Genomic DNA, 19,961 nt, shown 5'->3' with positions numbered 1-19,961 from the left:
GAGGAAATAAGCAGAAACCAGATTTCTCCCTTGAAAGACTTTCTGAATCAAAACAAATTTGTATGGGCATCATCAAACAATGAGGTCATTTCATTTGCTAAAGAATAAACTATCACAAGGATAACAATGCCTAGAGTCACTATCTTGGTAGTTGCAGAAGAATTACTTTAATCTAAGTGACTGAAATATTCTAAAGAGAGGGGGCATTTCTAACAGTGATGACTATAGGGTAAAGAAAGAGGGTAAAGATTTTCATAAAGAACTTTCTGAACTGTCTCTGCTAACATAAAAGATGCCTGTAAATATTACAACTGTCTTCTATGCCAATTTCATAAAAACTACTTTTAAGAGATTTACAAAATTATATTATCATATAGCCTTTTCATATTCAATAAAGTATATAAAATTCACTGTGTAGGAAAAAAAAAATTGAATTACGTGGCTCCAGTTGCAGGCCTGTCTGAAGAACTTAGGCTGACTTTCAGCCTTTCCCACCACCACCAACAGAATAAGCCTTCAAAAATGAATGGCTAATTCCAAACACAGACATCACTGCTACAATCATACACATTCTTATTTTGTAAAGATGTATGCGGTGCAAAAGTTGACTACTTTCATCATCTCATATAAATTCAATATACAACACGTATTTTATTCACTATTGTCACATTAATACAATTTAGCAAAACAATAGTGCATATTAATATTACTTGATATATATTTTTTATATTGAGATTACTTCTTTCATTTGGGTAATGATTTCTTCAAAAGCCATACATATAAACAAAAGTATAAGGTCTTTCAAACAGCTTACCTCTGCAACTTTCAGAAACTCTGAGATTCTTGTCATCCTAGTCAGGAACTTCTTATAGATGTCAAGACCTTCTTTGCACTGGTTCTTTTTCATATCAAAATATTTTTCTGCCCAAAGAAATATGAAAATGCTCTTATTTAACGACAAAAAAAAACCCAAACAAACAAAAAAACGAAAAACAAAAAACTAAAAGTTTCCCGAAAAAGAAAAGACTAGATAGTATCTCCAAAAATGTGACAATTCTCTCAAAGGACTTAACCTACAACAAAAATTAGTGCTGTTTGGATACTTGAAGCAAATTTGAATCAAAGTCCTAGTAGGTTAAAAATACAAAAATTGCTGGAAAGGACTCATAATACTATTTTACTCACAATACTGCTTTGCTCACAATTTTAAGAACATATATTTGCATGTAAACACACATTTTACTCCATTGACTAAAATCTACTTATATTTTATTAATAATATACCAGTATTAACATTCTAAGGGGACAACTTCATCCAATGTCACTTCAAAAGTTCCCTTAGTTTGTACACAGCAATACAGAGCTTCACATTTGCAAATATCAAGAAGTTGAAGACCACAATTTTCACAGCTGTATCTGTTCAGTTTTGAAGTACCCCTCCATATATTTGTGTTATCCTAGTCTATGAAAACCACATTTAAATAAACTATCTAAAGAAAGGGGGCATACTAGAATAAAAATACTTGGTGTCTGATACTAAATACCATGGCACTTTTTGTCATGGCTTGTCTACTCCTAACTCACAACTGCCTGCAGCTCCAGCTCCAGGGGACCTATCTGGCCTCCACAAACACCCGACCATACACACGGCATAATAGAGATTCATACAAACATTAACACAAATTAAATAAGTGAATCTTTAAATAGAGGATTTATATGCAAAACAACTATTTCAAATACATCTTGGTATGTGAGAAGGTATGTAAGAAGGTAAGATTTCTTACAATCACAAATTCTTAAAATTACTTAAAGGTAAACCCGAGCCAAATGATGACTGGCTGGCTTAAAAAAAATTACTGTTTTCAAAGTTAGGTTTAAGGGCTAGGGATACAGCTCAGTGATAAAGCATAATCTCAACATTCAAAGAGCCTTAATAATCCCCGGCACCACACATACATGCGCCTCAAATTTAGAAGAAAAAAATTATATATATACATATACTAGTTTTATAATGTTCACTGTAGAATAAATATTGTGGAAATACTTTTCCTGAGACAAAGAAAATAAGAGGCTTTTTTCACTGGGCGTGGTGGCGCCTATAATCCTATCGTTCTGGGAGGCAGAGGCAGGTGATCTCAGTGAATTTGAGGCCAGCCTGTTCTGGTCTACAAAGCGAGTCCAGGACAGCCAAGGCTACACAGAGAAATCTTGTCTTGAATAACGGGACAAAAAGAGAGAAAAAAGAAAAGAAAAATGTTTTAAAAGGCTTTTCCCATTTAAGTAAATACAACACAAAAAAAACGTTACTATCCTACCTCAATAGTTTCACAGATTTAAAGTATTTCTAAAAATTAATCAAACAGTCCAAAAATTACTATTATGTAAAAAAAAAAAAAAAAAAACAACAAATATTTTGGCTATAAAATGAGAATGTATCCACTTGTGTGAATATACATGTGTATGCACATGGACAGGAATAAAACTTTTTCCTCCAAATAAACTTTTAGAATGAACATGTGTCTCAGTGGACTTCACAGCATCTTAAGCAACTATTGTCAGTATCACTAATCCATCTGACACAAAAGAAAAAGTTATCTAAGATACCGGAGTATTTACCCAATAAATTAATAATTCCTTCATTGTATGCTGCAAATAGTCTAATGGCATCTTTGAACAGGAGCATGAAGGCAGCATTTATTACCCCATTTGTAAGTTCATTACTATTAACCTAGAGGAAAATGGAAAATAGATTAGTTCATCTCACATTTTAAATGACACTACCAAAATGATTCCCTACTAGAATACAATAAATTAAAACATGTCAGCTTATAGAAAAAAGGGGCTTATTTTACCTATTATATATTCTATATGAATTTTCTGATTTCTTGCAATCAGAATTACAGGCAAAATCAGAATTACAAGTAAAACTCTAAGTTAAAAAAAAATCAGCAAAAAAAGAACAACTTTTGAATCATTTACAATTATGACCAAAAGTGAAAATGCCATTTACCTTCACCTCGAAATGAGTTAAAGGTACGCCTACATCTCAAGCCTCTTAGTTACAACTTTACTAAAATGCTACAGGTTTACAAAGGGTGTGTGCACCCCCCACCCCAACCCACACCATACTTAGGTGTTTCTGGTTACAAAAGCTAAAAACCTATGAGTAAGATCAAGTAAATTTTTCATAAAGTATAATAGAAAAGACACTAAAACAAGTAATTTTATAGAGACAACGTATTAAGTGAAAACCATGTAACAGAGCCTTCTATATAGACAAAATTGCTCTCTAATGCACCAGTTTCCTGTATATTCCAGAGCCAATCTTCAAAGTGTTTTTCTTCCTTTTATATAAAGAAGGACTTTTCAGCTCTGGGAATTATGTTCTCTCCTGTATTCAATCCAACACTACTACTGTAACACAAAAACAGACACAGAAGTATGCAAACCAAGCAAGAATCTGTCCATATGCCACTAGTGCTACTATGGAAACTGAAATTTTAATTTCAGAAAATTTTCAAATGTCACAAAACAAAGTTTTTAATTATATAAAAATGAAAAAAATGATAAAATGATTCTCAAGTCACTAATCATTAGTTTGATGCTTTCTAGTCTATGAAACACATGAATGTAGTGAGAATGTTGATGTCTATAAAAACCCAGTTATGTTATATAAACATGTTTGCTTTAATTCCAGGTGTGGGACATGGGCCTGCTTTAGCTATTCCACAGTAGCAGACCATCTGCCTTGTGCATGCTCTGGCAGGTGTGTGATTCTGCCAGCTGAAGACAGTTTACTTCAGGGGACACTAAAGGGGTTATAAAACGACCAGAGCCTCAAGAGAGGAGGTTCTCCTGTTCGTTTCTGCTCCTGATGCTGTTAATAGTTTGTCAAGTGATCTAGAGAAAAGAGAAGTTGGAGATATCCTGACAGACAAAGTTTGGACTTGCCCCAGGGAACTCAGTGCCCCAAATCAGCAGGAAGTAGTCTATAGAGGTCAACACCCTCTCTCCCCATTAACGTTCTGTCTCTGCTACTTGGTGTTAGGGTGTTGGAAGGGATCAGGTGGAGAAGAGTGGTAGAAATAAGATCCCAAATAGAATACATAAACAAATACACCAACACATGAGTAGTTTGCTGTACACTTAGTCAAAACTCACTACCCAAATAACATCATTTAAAAATTCCAAGGGTACAATGCCACTGGGCAACACAAAGGAACCTCCTTTTATTTCTAAATAGCTGTCATGCTTTGAGTCACCAAACAAAAGTAAAACAATGAAAACTCTGTACAGCAAAGAAATCCCTGAATTTTCAGATCTAAAATCCCTGTGAAAAGTTTCAATCAAGCACTTTCCTATTTGCCTGCTGTGGTGTATGTATCACCTATAATTCTAGCAATTGAGAAAAGTCCTACTGTTAACCAAACAATACAATAGAGTGAAAAAAAATTATGAAAACTTCAGGACAGAGCTAACCAGTTATGATGATTTCATTTTCAAAAATTTTGAATTACAAAAGTACATCAACTTACATTAAAATCAAGAAGTGCATCCATTTGATTTTGGATAATTGGTACAGTTTTTAAAAGTTTTTCTGTGTTCATTGTTCGCATAACTCCATCAGCCCTATTAAGAAAACAAACCAAAAAAAAAAAAAAAAAAAAGACTTAAATCTCCAATTTGGTTCTCTATTTAAACAAGACTATGATGAAATATCACATATTCTTAAGCAGTTATTGAACTCTAAATCTCAAGTAAGGATTATATAGAAAGAAAATAAAACCAAAAGCTAGGAACTAGTTCAACCAACAAAGGGGAGGGCTATGTATGCACAGCGAGATAGCTCAGCAGTTAAGCATACAGGCTGGTCTTCCAGAGGTTCCTGTTCTATTCCTAGCACCCATGTGGCAGCTTACAACCATATGTAATACAGATCTAGGTGATCCTAAGCCCTTTTCTGCTCTCCATGGTCATACAAAAATGGTATATACACACAGATGCAAGCAAAACACCCATACACATAAAATATTACTTTTTTTAAGTGAAAGTGAAGGGTTACATCATATAGTCTGTTGGACAAAAAGAAATGGCATGGCTCTTAATCACTCCTGTATGTAAAAGGGCAGATTTGTACTTCTTTAAAAGCAGAAGAAACAATTAGCCAGAAATCACTAAACAGTTAAGTACTACTATCACAAGTTCCAGAGCAGTCTATTGCAAAATAAAAACTTTAAAATTCTGGCAATGTGCAGCCAGTGAGGAAAGATAAAAATACTTTGGCAAAAGCCTAAGGACCAAAGTTCCATGAGCAGAATTTAGGGTGCAGGAACAGGACCAACTCCTGGGAGCTCCACACACACCATGGCACAGGCATTACAGCACTCACACAACAATAATCAATAAAATGATGGGGGAAAGGGTTCTGGCAAAGTAACTCAGCAGCAAAGTGCTAGCCTAGCATGGGCCAGGTCCTAAACAGAATCCCTAACAATAGGGAGGGATGAAGCATTACTTATTAAAACATCAAAGGCTTTTAAAAGAAAATTAATTATAAAGAAAATTCGTTTCACAAAATATAATTTTTATCAGGTCACTCTAATGTAAGCCATACCAAGAACACTGTCAACAAGTTTCAAAAAGTAACAATATTGCTTTTTTGGAACTCAGAGAGTTTAATGAAACAAACACTAGATTGCCTCAGCCAGCTATTGATCTGCTTTACTCTGGCTAGCTTCACTAACATATCCATCAAATGTTCAACATTGTTTTCTCTCATATACCACACTGGTTGACAACAGTTGCTCGAATCTGAGAGGACACAATTCCTTTCTGCAGCTTGTCTTTATTTTCGTAACTATCACACTTTTCCCAGGCAACATCATTTCTCAATTTAATCCCTTCTTGCTGATGTTTTTTTTTTTTTTTTTACTTTTTGGCCATTTCTCCATCACAGATGCCTTGAATGTGTGTCGGTCTTTTTGTGTAACTCAACACCTAAATGAACAACCAACTCAACTTCTTTATCTCTTTTAGAGTGAGTGGCCTCTTAGCTCCCAAATGAAAAAGGACAAAATTGATACCTCATTCTATGAAAATCACTTTTTAATCATACAACTATTTTGACAAATATTATTATTGTAGACATTCTCTTGCAAACACTTAAATTTTCTTGCACCTCTTTCTCCCTTGCAGTTAGTCACCAGGCAAATTCATAATCCTGGATAAATAAATAATTCATTCACATCTATACATACATACAAATAAAAAAAAAAAAACCCATAGAGGTGATGCAGTCACTGGTACAATGCTAGTCTAGCATGCACAATAAAACCTTTGATTTTTAAAAATCTTGCCACACAACCGAGCAGACACAAATTCCTAATTACCAACTTCACATAGGTAGGAAAGATTTCCACCAATCCTTATTCTTTTCTAGAGAACTCCAAAGTATCTCTAAGCCTCCTCTACTTCTGTTATCTTAGCCTACCAATGCAAACACTCACTCAAAATGTTTCATTCAGGAAAAAAGTATATTGAACAAGGTATAGGAACTAAGAAAGCAGATTCCTGATATGATCCTCTCTACTACAATCTTCTACAGAGCACCTAAATATGTAATATGAAATGTGTAGAAGTTAGTAAAGTTAAAACTATCAACTTTCCTTGATTTAAAACAGTTTTAAAGAAAAGGAGATGTTTTCATCTTTTAAATGTCTTGTCTATGTCTACATTTTTATTAAGGTTTTGACTTCAGGTCAGGTGGTGGCACACACCTTTATCCCAGCGCTAGGCAGTCCTCTGGGTTTGAGGCCAGCCTCGTCTACAGAGTGAGTTTCAGGACAGCCAAGGACACACAGAGAAAGCCTGTGTTTAGATCTCCAGGATATGGAAGTTGGAGGGCAGTTTAAATGGAAAGGCATTCACCAGAAATTTCTGCAGATGTTACACACTCACTGTAAGAACATCTTTGATGGCTCTTTACTGAGCTACCAAGATTTAGCCTAGGGAAAAAAAGCTGCCTATAAGACACTACTAGACATCAAAGTACTGGTCACATTACTTGTGTGATTAGTTCTTGTACTAATATCAGTACTCAAAATGTGGCAAAATTAAACTCACTCTTTGCATGCAAGAGCTCTTGGCTGGGAAAAGCCATCTAAATTCAATCCCTGAACACACAAAAAGGTGGAAAAGAACCAATTCCACCCCTCCTTGCACACAGGATGACAAATAATATTTGAAAATTATGTGGACTCTGTGGGCTCTGGCCCTGGAGCTACAGTCATGCCAAAGCCATCGACCTCCTTGTGGTTCACAGGTGCATGTCCTCAGTGGCAGGGCCTAAGATCCAAAGGGCCTGTAGTCCTCAGCTCCAAGCTCCTGAAATAAGTGCTCTGAAACTGAGCACACGCTTTCCCCTGTACCACAAGAACCCTTTGCCCTCTATCTAGCTATGCCTAGGTTTTGTATGAAGTGTAGAGCTGAGCAACACAGGTGAATCACCAGCAGGCATGCCAGCCCGGCCAGTTAAGCCACATCAAGAGGGGCTCTGTCATGAGTTGCACTGTGAGCATGCCAGCCAGGGTGCTCTTCAGCTCTTTTTTCATGCCTCAGGATGGGCAGGCAAAGGGAAAAACATGAAGTTTATTGCAGCCACACAATGCAATGAGTGGAGGCTGCATCCATACTTTCACATTCATCTCAACTCTTGTACTATTATGGCATTTTAGCTTCTCAAAAAATAAAAGCAAAATAATAAAGAGCTGGAAAGAAAAAAAAAAAGAGAGAAAATAAAGAACTGGCGATTCCCCTTCCTCTCCCCAACCCTTAGATTAGAGGCACTTGCAACTACAACCAGCTACAAATAGTAAAGGAAGGAACAGAAAGATATTCTATGCTTATTAAAAGATATTATGCTTATTAATTGCCACCTATGCTACAGGTGGCAATAATCCCCAACAGAACTACACATTAAGTGTGGTTCCTATTTTTATAATCCTGGCTGCAAGTCAAGCCAGGACTCAGGAGGCAGAAGCAGACAGTTCTCTTGAGAATTCATGCCCAGCCAGGGCCACATGAGAGCCAAACAAACTAGTTAAAATTCCTGCCTACTTTGTCTACCAAATCCTCAAACTGATGTGGAACTTGAAGGTGAACAGAACAGATGAACATAATCAATTGAGTGGACATGAGATAGAGACTGGGGCAGGGGAAGAAACTCTAGGAAATGAAACCATACACAGTAGGGCTGTCACATCATTTTGTAAACATACTAAAAATTACTTAGTTATAAATTTAAAAGGATGAATTTTTAATGACAACTATAACTCAATAAAGTTGTTATAAAAACAAATAGAACTTTTAAACTATAAAACTGGGTAAAGTTCTATAACTCACAATGTCCTGTTTTATATTATTAGATATTTGAATTAGAAACGAAAACATAACTCACCCTCTCTTCACTTTTGTGAAATCGAATGCAACTTGTCTGTATGAAACTGCTTTTTCATTTAAATATCTACTATACCGTCTAATAAATGTAGACATATCATATCCTGTAAAAGAAAGCTTTCATTAATGATTAAAATTCAAAGCTATCTATAAAAAGAACTTTATTATTCAACAGCAAAAAATATCTCAACTACCTTTATGATGTAAATTAAATAAGTTATTTTATTATAACCAATTATTATTTATAAGTTATTTAAAGTTCTTCAAAAATTTTAGTCATTTTTAAAGTGAGGTATATTATAAACAGCTTTAAAATTTTTTCCCTTACAATTTCACTAAAAATAAGTCGATTTTGCTTCTTCTGACCACGTGTCTACTCTTTTACTTTTTAAGAGTTAGAAAAACATGTTCCCTCAGATTATCAGAGGTGGTGCCCTTTAATCCCAGCACTTGGGAGGTAGAGGCAGGCAGATCTCTGAATTTGAGGCCAGCCTGGTCTACAAAGTGAGTTCCAGAAACCCCCTATGGGGCAGTTGGAGGGCGAACAACACAGCACACCTCAGAACTCAAACATAACCCAAAGAATCCTAATTGCACCCCTCAAATCAAATGAAGTTTCTATTTTTATACTTGTAAAACCTTTAGCTGTGTAATATTTAGGACAAGTGTAACTCACATGTGCCAACCTTGTAAGAAAGATGAAAAGCACTGCCCAGTAAAAAAAAAAACAGCAATATGTATATTGAAGGCACAGTCAAAACAATTTCATAAATATTCTCAATAAAACCTTCCAAAGTTGTATCAGTTACTCTTAATACTGTTTTATCAGGGTCAGGAACATAAAACTTATCAGTGTTATTTTTTAGATTCCAGAAACCTTATATTTTAGCTACTGTCTGGACCAAGGTCTATAAATGTTAGCTCCTTCAGAAAAGCAGATCAGTCTCTTTTAACTCAGCTTCATCAAACAGATTTAACTTGATCTTCTGCTTTATAAAACAATATTAACACACACATACATGCACAACTAGATTTGGTATTAACATTTATCTGCAAATGTTTATTGACCCTGTACTAAAAAATTTGAACAAAATAGTAATTAGAAAGAAAGAAGGAAAGGAAGGAAGGAAAAGAAAGAAAGAGAGAGGGAGGAAGGAAGAAAGAAGGGAATAAGGAAGAAGGAAGAAGGAAGGGAGGGAGGGAAGGAAGAAGGAAGGAAGGAAGAAAGGAAGAAAGGAAGGAAGGAGGGAAGGAAGGAAGGAAGGAAGAGCCAGGTGAGACAGAGAGAGTGTGTGTGTACATACACGTGCACTTCTGGCCCCTGCATACATGTGGCGGCCAAAGGACAACTCGCAGAATTCTTTCTTTCTACCACATGGGTCTGGGAAATCAAACTAGGGGTTGGGTTTAACAATAGTCACCTTTACCTACTGGGCTATCTCATGAAGAATATATATATAAAGTGGGCAGAAATGCTAAACAACTAATCAATAAAAGGAATAAATAATAAAGGAATAATTAATAAAACTTATCTTCATAAAAGGAATAAAATCTAGAAATCTTTACCATTAAATTTACTTAATTTCTGTGTCTTAAAAGATGGCTCAGTGGTTAAGAAGCATGGATGTTCTTCCATAGAACCCAGGCTTAACTCCCAGCATCCACATGGTAGCTAATTCCAGTTCCAGGGGATCTGATACCTTTATCCAGCCTCTATAGGCTCTGGAAACATATGGTACACAGACATACATGCAGGCTAAACACTGATACACATAAACTAAAAATACAAGTTAAAAATTAAAATGAAATAATTTATTTTTCACCTAAAAATTAAAATGAAATAAATTTACTTAATTTTCACCTTTTAAAAATATTTATTATGTATGAGTTTTTATTTTATTTATTATGTATGCTCTAGCTGCATGTATACCTGTACACCAGAAGAGGGCACCAGATTTCATTATAGATGGTTGTGAGCCACCATGTGATTGCTGGGAATTGAACTCAGGATCTTTGGAAGAATAACCAGGACTCTTAACCTTAATTTTCATCTTAAAGATATAAAAATTAGTAACTAAGACAGAAAACAAAACAAGTGAGTATATTTATAGGCTCTATAGCCATGGCTTGCATAGCTCCCCCCCGCCCCCGCCCCGACTTAAATAAGAGCTATGAAGCAGCAATTTAAAAGATCTGCAAACAAAGCTGGCTATGCTTGGGTTCTGCCTATAATCCCAGTATTCAAGAGGCTAAAGTAAAGGAGTGCTATAAAGTGCAGGCCAGAAACTGCTTGTTTAGCATCTTATTTTGTGTTGCTTACAAAGCAACACAAAATAAGATGCTAAACAAGCAGTTTCTATCTTCCTATCCATCTGTTTTAATAATTTTATTACAAAAGCGGGTGATTTCCCCCTTAATATGTTCCTCTTATTAAAAGAAATTAAACACGAGGGGCTAGAGTAAGGTGGCTCAGAGGTTACGATCACTTGCTCTTCTTAGAGGACCAGAGTTCCCAGCACTCACATCCAGAGGATCACAATCACCTCCAGCTCCATGAGATGATACCTCTGCCCTCATCTGGCTTTCAAGCAGACCTGCATACAGGTGTGCATACAAACATGCATGCACACGCGCACACACACAAATGGGTAAATCTCTTTGACTACACTGCATTCTATTCACTTTGCCTCTGTAAGAACCACAATCCAGAAAGGCCCTCATTAACTTGCCAGTGGGACAGAGGAATAACTAGTATAGTCTCAACAGCTTCAAAAAAATTGAAGTCTATTCTGATCCAGTTTGATCTAAGGCTGCTTCCCTTATAGCACACACTTTCTTCTGCCCATCCCAACACACACACACACACACACACACACACACACACACACACTACTTTCCCATTACAACATTTAACCCCACCAAAATCTTTTAAGTTTGGTTTGTTTACCTCTACCTGGTTCTCCAAAGTGCCATGTATACATTCAGTTCATACTCAATTTACCTATCAATCTTAAGTATTTCACATCCTTTCACAGCTTATACACCTGTAAAAGTGTGCTTAAACTAAGTAATTTCTTCCACCTCTCAAAGCCCTGCATAGGTCTCACCTTCTCTGAAGATACTTCCCAGACTGAACCTCACTGTTAATGTTCCCAAGTAGCTTAGCAATCATTTATGCAGTCAATCATAGCTCTGACAGTCTATAATATTAATGCCCTAGTTCTCAAAGTAAGTACAATAGATCCAGTTAGACAGAAGAACATGACAGCTACAACCAAAACATAATTTAAAGTCACTTGATTCAAAATGAAAAAACGGACCTGTTAGAAAGAGAAGTGCAGGAGTTATTGGGTAGGAGTGCTCAACTCACAATCTATACTTGTGTAAACGTGTTGTTCTGTATCACAGTGCCATATACAATGAATATATAAACTGAAAAACCCTTTACAGTTAAAAAAAAAGGAAAAGCCATGTTACCAATGTCATTACTACTATACTCAACTTTGTCCCTACAATGTATAATGTCAACTATATTTCTTGCAATAAAACAAAACCAAAGAGCAGAAATAACAATTAAGTAAGTATTTGTTTAGTGTTTCCTATGTGCCAAGCATTACTCTAAGCACTTTAGGGTTATTTATAACTAGCTTAAGGCACATAATAACTACTAAGCAGGGACTATTATCATTGCTAACTGTATACACAACAACAAAGTAAACTTGATGAAGTCCGTCTGCAGAGCTGTAAATGGTGAAAAGTAAATTCAAACCCAGGCAGTCCAGCTCCAGAATCCTCATTTGCAAAGAAGTATCCTGTAATGACTCTCATAGATTCTGGTGCTAATAATGAAATCAATGTGGATTTCATATTAAAAGACATTCATTAAAACATGATTTGAAGCATCAATATGTTAATATAGTTGAATGCTGCAGTAATCATTATATGAGGTTACTCTTGATTTTCTAGAAAAAAAAATTGTCTTTACCTTGCAATCCACTTTTATCCAAAAAATTGCTTAGATTAAACAATGTGTTTCTTGAAGCCAAATACTGAATGAAACGCTGGAAAACAAACAATTAAAATAAATTATGGTGCTGCCATTTTACAAACTTTGAATTTGAAAGTTGGAGGAAAGTGATGGTTAACTTATTTCGGTAAGCTTATTGCAATTTCCCATCCTCACTCTCATTAGTTACCAAACATAAAAACATAGTAATTTTCACTAGTATATATACTTATTACAACTTTTTGATCATAACTACAATACTAAACTCAAATAATTAAATGAATTAAGCATTTATAAACTATAATCACTAATTCTGACTTTACTGCAGCGAAGTAGAACACAAGGAAGTATAATCAGATCAGATCTGCACTGTCTAACTCATTCATTTATTCTGTTGGTGTTATGGCACGCCATGGCACACATGTACAGGTCAGAGAACAACTTTTTGGAGTTAGTTCCATTCTTCTACCATACAGGTTCTAAAGATCAAATTTAGATCTTCAGGCTTGGCAGCAAGTGATTTCACCTGCTGGCCTGTCTCGGCAGCTCTGCTATATGCATTTTTTTTTTTAAGGACAGGACCTCAAAAATTATTTCACACCGTCTCATCTTAAGCCCTTGGACTCTAGTGCTCCAAACTCAGGTCCTCATCCTTGCAGAGCAAACACTTTACTCCTGTACCTGAATTTTGGGGGAATTACTAAGTCCCCAGTTTTTATTATTTTTTTTTAAATAAAATATTCCTAATCATATAAAAGAATGCTAAAGACACGTCCTCACACACTGGCTAGATTAAACACATTAAAATACTCACTTCATAGTTTATGATACAATCACAACATCATAGACTCCACTGAAATGCAATCTTGAATCTGATTCCCTCCTTGCCTTCTCAAAGGTGACTACTTTGCTGAAGCAGGCATAGTTTCCACATACTTTTGACTATGTATACACACCCTGATAGATATATTCTATCTGAAATTTACAGTCTAAGTGTTATGCACTCCTAGGATTCAGGAGCCAAAGAATTGGAGGCAAGGCCTGGCTACAGCAGAAAAGTAGGTTAGGTATGGTGGTACACTTAAGATTCCAAAGGTCAGGACATTGGCACAGTTCAAGGATAGCCTAGGCTATAAGGTGAGTTCTAGGCAAGCCAGGAATGCACAGTAAGACTTTTTCTCAAACAAATAAAACACTTTTAAAAATTATTTTACACAAATACGATACAGTACTTACTTTCTTTTCCAACATTCCAACAGTTTCATTCATAGCTAGTCCCTCCCAAAATTCTCTATTAACAACACACTGACATCTTTGTACTTAGTATCCTCATATAAAACACTGTTGGGAGGTACTTCAGACAAGACTATTAGGCTGGCATTTATAAAAGTTCACCTTTTCAAAATGCTCTCCAATGTGACCACAGTACATTGGTATCCTAACTCGCCGTACTTTCTATACAATTCCAGACACATGGATGGAAATAAATGTCTCTCACTTGACTTCTTAGGGTTCCCTTTCCCCTCCCCACTGTTTTAATACATGTAGTAGCTTACCAGAAACTACTCTATCACCCTATCTGATTTTGTTCACGAGACCACCCCAAATTGGCAAGCAAGCATTTAAGAGCAATTTATAAATGACTCATTTCATCCTCATCCTGAAACAGCCTATTTTAGAAACATAAAGGTATTATGACATAATCAGCATAATTTTTATAGGCTTTTAAAATAATTTTTCTACCCTTCATACTGTAGTAACATTTTACTATAGTGTATCAAGTCATTTCACAGGTCATTATGATATTATCATAATACTGACAAGAAATGTAAAGCAAGCAGAAATGACTTGCTCAAGTCACTTAGCTATAATAAAAAAAAAATAGCATAGAAATATCTAGCCATCTCATGTCAAGACCCTATGATACAGAATCAATCTTCAGAGATTTTCCTGTATCCAGGTTTCTCCACCTTAACACTAGAGGCAATTGGGAGCATTCCTTGGTTTTATCCTATATAACATAAGGAATAGTCATGAACCCCATGAATCAAAATAGTAGCTTTCCTCTAGTTGTTCTGAGGGTAAAACAAATGTTCTGAGGATGAAATTATTCCTTTCCATGTTACCATTCTATGGTATTCCATCACCACAACATAAAGGAACCCTACCTACAGCTTCTCACAGTATACACAGAGTTGTCAATTGATTAAACTGAGTTGAGGGAAAAAGAAAGAAAGGAGGGCGGGTAGACGGTGGAGGCAAAGCAAGGCACTTATCTTAGCTGCTTTAAGAAATGTAACAGAAGTTTGTGTAGAAAGCACATTGAAATGCTATCTTTCTCCTCCTATCTGCTGGCCAACTGTCAGAAAGAACAGTCAACTTTCTATTTTGCCTTTATCAACACTGATCTGCACTACTACTGCCTCATTTACAACATCTGAAAACTAGCACTGATACTTTGCCTCTTTGCCTGGCATTATAGTTGTATTTAGTTACAAAACTACTGAAATTCTTCAGAATGAATATCTGTAAGCAAACACACTTGTGATAAAAGTAGAAACTATTATTGTAGCTGGGGTCAAAATGTTTTGCGTTGTTTAAGCCAGCATTTCAACATTTCAACTGGATCGATGAAATGGCTGCAATGAGCTTAGAAGCGCCTGGGTAGGACATGTCCTTAAAAACTGTTGCATGATCAACTAGTACACATTTTAGGCAGCACTTGTAGAAAGCATTTTTAAAACTACAAACAAATCTCGATGTGGTATATATTATATGCATAATCTGAAAGCTAAATTTCCAGTATGAGTATAGTTTAAAAAAAACAACTATGTGACAATGATAAACAATTCGGAACATGGTGATTCTCATAAGCATAACACACAAAAAAGCCAAATACAGCATTATATCCTAAGTATGATTATTGCTACCAAACAAACAAACAAACAACACACACACACACACACAAGAATTTTTAGACAAGAACCAGAAAGGAATACCAAAATGCCAGGAGTTTAAATTTGTTGGAACGATATAGCTGCAGGAAAATTCCTCTTTAATTCTAGATTTTAGTAATGCTGCATTGGTATTTCTCAAAGAGGAAAGTTTCTGAAAAGCTTAAGATAATAAGTAAAAAATGACAGATTGTCAGAAAACCATGGTGCTCACACAAGAAAGCCTTCTCCTCCATGTGAGAGCCATCTTGGGCCGCATCTTTTCTTTCAAATTTTACCAATGTAGATTTATCTAGTTTCACTCAATTATTTCACATTAGCTTCATTAAACACAACTTTACAAGTACTGTATGTAGCTGAAAACAGTTAAAAAACAGTGACTGCTAGGCTATTGTGGAAAAATCCTCAAGAGCCTGTAGGCTTTATGGTCACCCCTCAGAGCAACAAAAGCACCAGGAACCCCTCTCTATGATGCAGACATTCTTTACTCCCTCTCAGAAAAACAACACTTAGTACTCAACAGTATAACCCTCTGCCAGGCAAAGTACCACAAGACAACCACATTCAGTCAGAGAGAAATTCAATGAGCTTCTGTAACAATATCCAAACAGATACAGAGTTTATAAGTGAGGACTGGGAAGACCAATGCTGCTTCTTGATTTCATTATTAAAGCCTTATGTGCTCTGATCTACGTTCTATTTTCTAGTTTATTTGCCATTTTTCTTCAAGTTTGCAGGATCTAATTTTTTTCTTTTTGGCTATGCAACTTGCCCCTACATTTAGCTCCAAGAGTTATCACCAAAGTTTCAACAAGAAAAGCAAGTTAAATAATCAGTAATCACACCAATACACTTATCAGTCAAAGGTTTTTCCCGAGCTGGCAAGTAATGGTACTTGCCCTGCAAGCCTGATGACTTGAGTTGCACCCTTAAAGCCCAACCTCCCACACCATACAATTACAAACAAAACACTTAAAAAAAAAGTTGTTCTTACCTCATTTCCATACACCATCAAATGATGAGTTGTAATGAGTGATTTGAAGACCACCACCCAACTACTGTTAGTAGTTCTTTCAAACAAACTGTCTGCCAACTGCGGGATGTTCACATTCATCTCATTTGTACACTGAATTAAGTCTGTAATGTAAAAGAAGAGATTAATTTATTCTCTGGTTTTAATTTAATGCTAGTGCCAGATTTGCATAGTAACAAGTACAAAAAAAATCTACCAAAGTCGAATAGTTTGGACAAACTGTTAAAATTCTTCCAAACGGTCTGGCAAGATGGCTCAGCAAGTACTTGTTACCAAGCCTGATGGCCCAAATTCAATACTTAGAACCCATAGGGTATGTGAGACCTACACATTCACACATCTTTCAAAAGAAATCACACATGTAGAAGCTTGGGCAGAAAGTAGGCTGGCTACCTGTATGAGTGTCTGCTCTACAGTGCTGTTTACAATAACAGGAGAGGAACATAGGTTTCCAAATTAAAAATTAGTACTACTGTTAAGGATATATCTAAATTCCAATTTTATTTTATTTATTGTTTCTTTTTGAGACAGGGTCTCTCATGTAGCCCTAGCTGTCCTGGAATTGACTATTTAGATCAGGCTGGCCTCCAACTCACAGAGAACTCGCCTGCCTCAGTGCTGAAATAATGGCATGTGCCACCACACTAGGCCTAAATTCCAATTTGATTTATTTCAAACTCAAAGGCATTATTATACAATAGTCTAGCACAAAACTGTTTGATTACCCAAATTGGAAAAAAAATAAAGTTCCTAATGGCCCTCAAAGTTTTACTTATAATCTGCTTTAAAAATTTTAGTGGCAAATTCAATATAGGAAATCCAAACTACGGTCCAATTTAGAGAATAAAGTAGTAGACCCAGAAATGACTTGCTTTACTTTTAAAACATTTATCAAATATGAAGTACATATAAATCTCTCAGCTATAATGATTATTAAAATTTGATATATAACTATTCATGACTGATTAATAATTTGTTCACTTTTACTGTTCAGTTCAAAATGGTTAAATAGGAATTCAGATTACCTAACTTGGCCTTGACTGCTTTCAAAAAAGCTTACAATTCCTTATGTTTGCTTTAGTAGAACCAATTAATAACATTTACTAAGCAACTACCCAAGCCAATACTGCTTGAAGATCAAAGCACCAAAACAATTTAACAGAAAGCCTACAGAACAGCAGAATAATGAAAGCTTTCACAACTCAGATCAATTTTTAATTAAATTTTATTTTTTATATTAATTAGCTTATTCACTTTGTATCTCAGCTGTAGCCCCTCCCTCCCCCCTCCCAATCCCCCCCTTCCTCCTTCATCTCTTCCTATGCCCCTCTCTAAGTCCAAGGATAGGGGAGGTCCTCCTCCCCTTCCATCTAACCTTAGCTTATCCCATCTCATCCAACAGATTAATTGTAAAAAACAAACAAACAAACAAACAAAAAAACAAACAGTAAATTCAGTTTGGGTGTGTAGCCACTTCTGGGAGTTTAAAAAAGGAAGGAATCCAAATCAACTGTCTCTGGAACTTGGTATTACTTTATACCTGTTCTACCGTACTGAATGCCTACTGCTTGCTTTATTCCAGATACAATCTGCTGAGGACAAAGCCTATCTAGGACTATTACTTTATTTCTTTAAAAACTGGGTCTCCCTATATAGCCAGGCTGGCTCTCACTCATGATCCTCCTGGTCTGACCTGATCCTTAGTCTTAAGAAACTAAACTTCTAGTCAGTTCCCCTTCCTCCCACTCAGCTTTATATCCTACATTTTTTTTTCTATATTCTTCCAGAAGATATCTTGAAAAACTACTCAAGTTCTGAAGTATAGTAAATTACTTCTTCAAAATATTAATTTTTTTGCTTGGTGTTGTATGTGATTTGTGCACATGTTCATTTGGATATGTGAGCAAGTGTATACAACGTGCATGTATGTGGGCATAGGCCTAGGCTAGAGATCAATGTCAGGTACCTTATCTTTCAGTGCTTTCCATGCTGTTTGAAATAGGGTTTCTCACTGAATCAGCTAGACTGGCTGGCAAGCAAGCCCTAGAAATCTTCATGCCTTAGTATCCCCCAGCCTTGGGATAAAGGTGCCCATCTCTATGCCCAGATGTTTACATGAGTGTTGGGACCCAAATTCAAGTCCTTATACTCTTATAGCAATCACTTTACCCTTTCCCCATCCCCTTTGGAATCTATTTTCAGAGTTGAATCTACCATCAAACTGCCCAAAAAGTGTTCCTACTTCTTGCACAGAATGCTCTACAAAGCAACCAACTTAAATAATACCCCCACTGACAGCATGGGACAAGGCACTGCACTTCTACTACTATCTCCTTTCATCTCAGCCGCCAACAAAGAACACCTTTCCAGTGTTGTGTGGTATAGTTCGCTATTTCATGCCTGAATCTTTCCATTCTAGTTCATTATTTAAAACATTACTTTTTAATGAAGATTTCCCTTCTATAAACTATAGTACCCTGCAACAAAGTCACTGAGACTGGTACATACTAATTCTATACTACAGAACTTTCTTCTATGCTGAATTGACTTCCAAATCATTTTGTTCTACTAATCACCTTAAAAGACACCTCCATTTTTTTATTCATCCAAGATAAATAGCTACGGTCAAATAAAAAAGCCTAGTTTTCAGTAAGAACAAATTTCAGGTTCCACTACAATGCACCCCCTTATGATCTGCTTTTCCTGCACTGTTTCAGCTATTCCAATGTCTTTCTTTACAATTTCTTCACAAATGCCAAACATTGTTTAACTCAAGATGTCTGGCACTGCTTATCCTTCTACTTGGATGCTCTTCTCCAGGATATATGCCTTCTCACATTCTTCCTATAGACCTTGCTAAATGTTACATTTATTGGATAAGCTTCTTTGAATATTAATTCTTATTAACAAATCCTTAGGGCACTTCTGTAACTCTATGCCATCATTAGCTAGTCCACTGTGTACCTGTTGCTATTTAACTCATCTCAACGTCTGTCTTTCTCTTAGTTTTTGGGTGAACAGAGTTGTTTTGTTCTCCACTATTTCCCAGAGGCCTGAAACAATGCCACACATACAATGGTCACTCATCTTGGGATATGTTTATTCACTTTCTTTTTTGAAGACATATCCAGCTATTTGGCACTGGGCTCACCCAACAGTCCCATGTAGATCAGGCTGCTCTCCAACCTTCTGCCTGTCCCCCAAGTATGGGAATTATAGCCATATGCTGGGTGCATACGTATACTTTAAGAAAGCACCCGGCTGGGCTCGGCAGTACAGGAAGGAGGGATGCCAAAGGTCAAGGCTGGCTACAGAGAAAAGTTAAGGCCAGTCTGAGCTATTGTGAGACCCTATCCCAAAAAGGGGAAAAAAGAAAAGAAAAGAAAAGAAAAAGGGAGAAAGGGAAAAGATGAAGAGATACATAAGGAGGGAATAGGGAAGAAAGGAAGCAGGATAAAATCATCCATCCAAAATGGTGCTTCTTAGCTATAAAAAACCAATGTTACAATTATTT

At 36.1% G+C, this 19,961-nt stretch overlaps 1 protein-coding gene across 12 annotated transcripts in view; it reads right to left on the bottom strand.

The window, feature by feature from the left end:
• Picalm (phosphatidylinositol binding clathrin assembly protein) overlaps positions 1-19,961 on the bottom strand; it is an 82,379-nt gene that overhangs the window by 38,627 nt on the left and 23,791 nt on the right. For all 12 annotated transcript variants that reach the window (XM_055623103.1, XM_055623111.1, XM_055623106.1 and 9 more), the window contains exons 2-7: positions 16,409-16,551; positions 12,440-12,515; positions 8,456-8,558; positions 4,536-4,629; positions 2,617-2,728; positions 815-921 (exon numbers count right to left, since the gene is read on the bottom strand). In XM_055623103.1, coding sequence (XP_055479078.1) covers positions 815-921; positions 2,617-2,728; positions 4,536-4,629; positions 8,456-8,558; positions 12,440-12,515; positions 16,409-16,551 — 635 coding nt within the window. The remainder of the gene's footprint in view (positions 1-814; positions 922-2,616; positions 2,729-4,535; positions 4,630-8,455; positions 8,559-12,439; positions 12,516-16,408; positions 16,552-19,961) is intronic.

Source organism: Psammomys obesus, unplaced genomic scaffold (assembly GCF_907164565.1).
Source record: "Psammomys obesus unplaced genomic scaffold, mPsaObe1.curated_primary_1811, whole genome shotgun sequence".
Classification (NCBI taxonomy): domain Eukaryota; kingdom Metazoa; phylum Chordata; class Mammalia; order Rodentia; family Muridae; genus Psammomys; species Psammomys obesus.
The sequence above is the reverse complement of the archived record's forward strand: the minus strand, read 5'-3'. Positions and strand labels throughout refer to the sequence as shown.